Source organism: Notothenia coriiceps, unplaced genomic scaffold, assembly GCF_000735185.1.
Source record: "Notothenia coriiceps isolate Sejong01 unplaced genomic scaffold, NC01 NC01_scaffold00018641, whole genome shotgun sequence".
Lineage (NCBI taxonomy): Eukaryota > Metazoa > Chordata > Actinopteri > Perciformes > Nototheniidae > Notothenia > Notothenia coriiceps.
Genome location: NW_011351342.1, coordinates 227448 through 233759, shown reverse-complemented (window position 1 = coordinate 233759; position 6312 = coordinate 227448). Strand labels below are relative to the sequence as shown.

Sequence of the window (6312 nt, the reverse complement as noted above, 5' to 3'; positions counted from 1 at the left end):
TACATCACATTATTATATATCTAACATAATATTATTTAAAACTATAGTTCAAGTCTTGAAGCAGCAAAGTCCAGAAATGTCCATCGAGAAAAAGGGAATGCAATCACTGAAATCTTTCAAATGTCATATTCAGTACTACTTCAGCTTCATACACACAGGAAATGATATCCTTAACGACCTCAGAGTCAAACAGAGACATCACAAAGTCAATCTGAACACAGAAAACCTTCTCACTATGACTTTTATATAGGTCACTTCGGTTTCTTGTGATTATCAGAGCTTCGGTACCAGTAGCTTTTAAACCAAGTGTTTTATTGTTATGTGCAGTTTTACAGAGGACTCTGCGTGCCGACACTCGTACAACACACTGTGTGATGTGTTTGAAAGTGACACGAAGAGTCTCAACCCCAGAAAATGTTAAATAAGTAAGAAATCATTAAGAAATCGACCATAGGGGTTCGCCCTTTGAATATTCCACAATTCCTTGTCGTGGTCCTTTAGTTGTTTAAGCTTAACTAAAGTTACACAGTCACAGTATCAGAGGATGAACTAGGGCTGCTCGATTATGGTAAAAATCATAATCTCGATTATTTGGGTCAATAATTGATATCACGATTATTAAAAACGATTATCCATTTACTTTGAAAACATCAATTTATTGGAGAAAAATGTTTTAAAAGTATGTTTTTAACAGTTGATTACCCTGAACTTTAAATATAATTCAACTGAACAACCAATAAAAAAATAATAATAATAATAATAATTTAAAAAAAATCGTTTTATTTCGATTACGTTGTTTTCGTAATCGTTGCAAGCCATAATCGTGATTGCGATTAAAATACGATTAATTGAGCAGCCCTAGGATGAACCTATAACAATAATATATTACTTGAAGTCCAAAGTGTTCAACTGTTTAAGAAGAGTTTTATCGTTTTACATGAAAATAAGATTAATAAATTAAAATAGATAATTTACATACATGGCAAGACAAGAAAATGTGCATTTACAAACATGACGTAGTTACAGCGTAACTGCTGCTGATCACAATCCGAACAATTTCCCACAGAGACGATATGTTTCAGACGAAGGCTCGGGACCTGAGACGCAACGTAGACAGAAAGGTCACGGTAGCTGCTTCATACTTCAAGAACACACAAAAGAACCGCCGATCAGCGAGGTCCCAAAACCCCTCAGTCCAGTGGAGGAGGTGGAGGAGATGAAAAGGCGCGGTGTTGAGTTCATGTCACCTGCACAGCGCTCCACACTGCGGCCCCTCAGACGTACTGCGGGGGTTTCTGTGGGACCGACGCAGCTGAAGCCAGGCTCTTGGCCCCCCCCTTGGCCTTCACCGGGTCCCTGAGAGGCCGCTGGGGCGTCTCTCCTGAGGGCCCAGAGAGAGAGGAAGAACGCTCAGAGTTAGTTTATTTAAGCCCCTTTCAGACATGAAATGCATAACGTTGCTGTCCACATCAAGCTGTTAAGGCAGGGGTGTCCAAACTACGGTCCGGGGGCCAAATGCGGCTCGCGGACCATTTTGAATCGGCCCTCAGCTAATTAAAAAAGTATAATGAAATATGGCCCACAAATGAAACTTGTGCTTGTCTTATATTGTTCTTCTTAAATATAAATGTAAAAATATATTACACAGTAGTATTCATGTTTTAATAAGACCACTTCTCAAATAAATTCAGTCAATTAAAGTTGGAAACATTCTCATCTTAGTTGATAAGAAAAAAGCCCAATGACCTGTTTACATAACAAGCTTGAAATACACTTTCCTATTTCTCCTTATTATAATCAATCTGAGGCTTCTGTTTTAAGGGATGAGCTGCCAACACTCACAAGCATCATTTACCCACATTTGATTGATTTTGCTAACTTGTAACTGAACTTATGAGGCAATAAACCTCTAGCGAGCGGCCCAGCCCTTCGTATATTTTCCTGTATGTGGCCCTCGGTGAAAAAGGTTTGGACACCCCTGGTGCATCAAAAAACACAATTCTTGAATTTTGATATGGCTGGGTGCTAAAAGTGTTCCAATATATGTAGAAACAACACATGCAAAATAGTGAATTTTCACAAGGTTATATACATCTTTGTTGTGTACGTTTATAAAAAGGTTATGTACCTTACTAACATATACTAAATAGACAAAACCCAACCTATTTCACCATTTGTCACGAGTTACCTCGGCGGTACCTCTAGACTCCATTTGGTCTGACGTCGAAGTTCTTTTTGACCCTCGCACTAGAAAGACAAATACACAACCCCATTACATTAATAATGTATAATGCCAGTATTAGACATCAACACAGAAACATATGAATTAGGATAATATCCATAAAACCACTGAGTAATGTAGATCTGGATTGCAATCGATCGTTATCAAAACGATTGGTGTCACATCGGAAGATACAATCGACTTCTGATAATTCCGATTGTAGTGTCATCGGTCGATAAGATCTCACCTGTTACAGTATAAAGCCCTCATAACTACAGAGGTACAATAAACTCCTCATCGTAACATCAACAATGTCGATTTAATTTGTAAAAATTTCCATATAACGCCGGTCGATTCGATGAGACGGATCATTGCCAATTCAAATACAACTTCAATCTGATACATGTCGATTTTAAACTCCCGAATGACAACGTTCGTACCAAAAGATTTACTCACTTATAATTCCATACGGGTTCTATAATAAAAAATTTGAGATAGGAACAGGAACAATAATTTAATGTAAAAAATTTTTGTATTCCACAAGAAACGTCGTGTCATCGATGCGAGACCATCACTTCATTCTCATTCAAATGTAACATTACTACTTCAAAACCTACTACAATGTCGATTTCTTATGCGTACCAAATAGTATTACTCACTAAATTCATACGATTCTATACTAAAATATGTGCATAGGTACCTCGAACCACAGCAAAAGTAAGGGTCCGTCACGTGTTGTGTTGGGTGGGGTCCCTAGGTCGAGAGGAGTCTACGACGGGAAGTGGTTTGACGTCGGACCGTCCTGAATCGTCCAGCGCTCGGACGGAGACAACCAGACCCCGGGCCCGTAGTGGTCCAACTCCTACCGTATAGTGGCCGCGGCGTTTACGGTTGAACCAGCAGCAGACATGCGACGGGTACGAACGGTTCCTTGGACCCGTTTGCCTCGACAGCGGGTCAGCTCCGTTTTGGTGTTGCCCACAAGGACCCGGTCCAACGCCGGTAAAATGTTCTTTCGGTTGTAGGGTTACCCCACTCGCTGTTCGCGAACGCGACGGTGTTCTACCATCTGAACAGTCTAACGTTGTTGTTTTAAACGCTTTTTAGAGGGTCCGGTTTCGCGAGGTCCTCTGATGTCGCTTTGTAACCCCCTCTTTTACCTCACGTCTCGAAACTACGGTGTAAAGGCGACACCCCGGAGTTACAACTTTTCGACTAACTATTTGGGTCTTCTGGATCCGAAAGAACGGTCGTACTTCTGGCTGTCTCACCCCCGGTGTAAACCAGATAAACCCCCTGTTTTTCGAACGTCGAGTTTCCACTGTCGCACGCTCTCCCTCGCAGTCGACGACGGTCGCAGTTCCGTCAGGGCGGACACTTTTTCTCACCTCGCTTCTTACCCTGCCCGTAGAGGTCGGAACCACCAGCCTCCTCACTACTCCTCGGTCTCCCACCATGGATGTGTCAGCATAGGTTGTTAGACTCGCCGCTTGGTAGGGGTGTTCGCATTCTTCTGACCTGTTTGCAGAAGTAAGGTGTACTGAGAAAAATCGGGCTGTTCACAACACAGTGACCGCATGTTCCAACTTTACAGTGTTGCGAGGACGTGACGTCTTACACGACGTTCCGGTCAACTTTGTACTGGCGTCGGTTTGTCGGTTGAGCGCGACGTTTGCGTTGCCAATTAGCATTCGATTAGCGGTTCGCCCCAACGGTTTTCCCTGCCAATGAGAACCCCACCGCCCGACCCTCTGTATAGACCCCCCCTCCTGCGTGCCCCGATCCAAGTCCCTCAAGTCCAAGGTAAAGGAGAGAGAAAGAGGGACCACTGCAACGAGTCAACCTCCGCCTGAGACGCGTGTAACTCCGAGGTAAGTAAAAACAGATATTACTGTTTACTTACCCTTAGAACTTCAACGTTAAGACTCTTTACCGGTTCACCGGGTTTCCCGTTTGTTTGTTGAAATGAATCAACCTATAGTTTCAATTTCAAACAAACAAACGGGACAACCCGTGAAACCCGGTAAAAGAGTCTAAGTTGAAAGTTCCTTAAGAGGTAAGGTTAAACAGGATATCTTGCTCTGTTTTTACTTACTCGAGGGTACAACGGTTCTCAGGCGAGGTGACGCGTTGCAGTGGTCCCCTCCTTTCTCTCTCCTTTACCTGGCTTGAGACTTGGATTCGGGCACGCAGAGGGGGGGTGCTCTACGAAGAGGGGCGGGCGGTGGTTCCTCATTTGGCAGAAAACGTCGAACGCTAATCGAATGCTAATGGAACGCAAGACGGGTCGGGCCGGCCTTCCAAACCGCACACCGACGCCAGGTACAAGTTGACCGACGTCGTGTAAGACGTCCACGTCCTCGCAACCACTGTAAAGTGGAACATTCGTACACTGTTGGTTGTGTGAACGCAGCCCCGATTCCTGACAGTACACCTTACGTTCTGCCAAACAAAGGTCCAGTAAAGAATGCGAACACCCCTACCAAGCGGAGTCTACAACCTACCTGACACAATCATAGGTGGAGACCCGAGGAGTAGTGAGAGGCTGTGGTTCGACCTCTAACGGCAGTAAGGAGGTCGGAGGAAAGTGTCGCCCCTGACGGACCCTGACCCGACGTCGTCGAAACTTCGAGGCGAGCCCCCGGCCGAAGTGGAACTCGAACGTCGAAAAAACAGGTTATCTGGTTAACAACCGGGTGAGACAGCCAGAAGTACGACCCGTTCTTCGATCCCAGAAGACCCCAATAGTTAGTCGAAAAAGTTGTAAACCCTCCGGTGTCCCTACACCTCGAGTTTCAGGCGTGAGGTAAAAGAGGTAACAAAGCGACATCAGAGTGGACCCTCGCGAAACCGGACCCTCTAAAAGGCGCTCAAACAACCAATCGTGAACTGATTCAATGGAGAACACCGTTCCGTGCGAAACAAGGCCGGAAAAAAAAAGGGTGGCGTAAACCCTACCCAACCGAAGAACGATTTTTAACCGGCGTGGACGAGGTCCTGTGGGAACCAACGGAGCTTGACCCGGCGTCGACGAGGCAAACGGGGTCCAACGAACCGTTCGTAACGTCCGGCTGATCTAGACTGCTGGTCAACCCGTCCAAAACCGCGGCCGCACTACCCTCGGTAGGAGTTGACCAACCTACGAACCCCGGGTCCTGGTTTCTGGTCCGACGCTGACGATCAGAACGGTCCCTGGTCCAACCACCTCCCGGTCGTAGAATCCTCTCGACCCTAGACCCCCAACCACACACAAACAACGCACCCGGACCCTTACTTTTGCTGTGTTCGAGTACCTATCACAATTTTTAGTATAGTAATCGTATGAATTATAGTGAGTAAATACTATTTGGTACGACATAAAAATCGACATGGTAGTAGGTTGGAAGTAGCTAAATGTTTACTATTGAATGGAGAATGAAGTGATGGTCCCTCATCGATCGACACGTAACGTTTCCGTGAATACCAAAAATTTTACAATTAAATTATGTTCCTGTTCCTATCTCAAATTTTTGATATAGAACCTATGAATTATAGTGAGTAATACTATTTGGCTACGAACGTATGTCATTCGGAGTTAAAAATCGACGCATTGTAAATCAGATTGAAGTTGTATTGAAATGCAATGATCCGTCTCGATCGGACGACGAGCGTTGATATGAAATTTTTACCGAATTAAAATGACATGTGAATGTTACCGATGAAGAGTTATTTGTACTCTGTAGGTATGAGACTTATACTGTAAACCAGGTGAGAAATCTTATAGACCGATGACCCAAACTTACCAATTCGAATTATCCAATCCGGATTGTATCCTATCGATTGACACCAATCGTTTGATGAACCGAATCGATTGCAATCGATCTACATGTACTCGGGTTTATGGATATTTATACTGAATTCATATGTTTCGTGTGTGATGTCTATACTGGCATATACTTATATGGTATGGGTTGTGTATTTGTCTTTCTAGTTGGAGGTCAAAAGAACTTGACGTCAGAACAAATGGAGTCTAGAGGTACCTGGGGTAACTCGTGACAAAATGAGTGAAATAGGTTGTTTTCTTGTCTGATTTAGTATATTTAGTAGTACAT

The 6312-nt window shown here is 43.9% G+C and overlaps 1 protein-coding gene across 1 annotated transcript in view; it reads right to left on the bottom strand.

Moving 5' to 3' along the window:
- Nucleotides 1-813: 813 nt before the first annotated feature.
- The window catches only part of prelid1b (PRELI domain containing 1b), an 18504-nt gene continuing 13005 nt past the window's right edge, over nt 814-6312 (bottom strand). Inside the window, exon 6 of the mRNA XM_010777810.1 lies at nt 814-1381. Within this exon, the coding sequence (XP_010776112.1) occupies nt 1275-1381 (107 nt within the window). The 3' untranslated portion in view covers nt 814-1274. The remainder of the gene's footprint in view (nt 1382-6312) is intronic.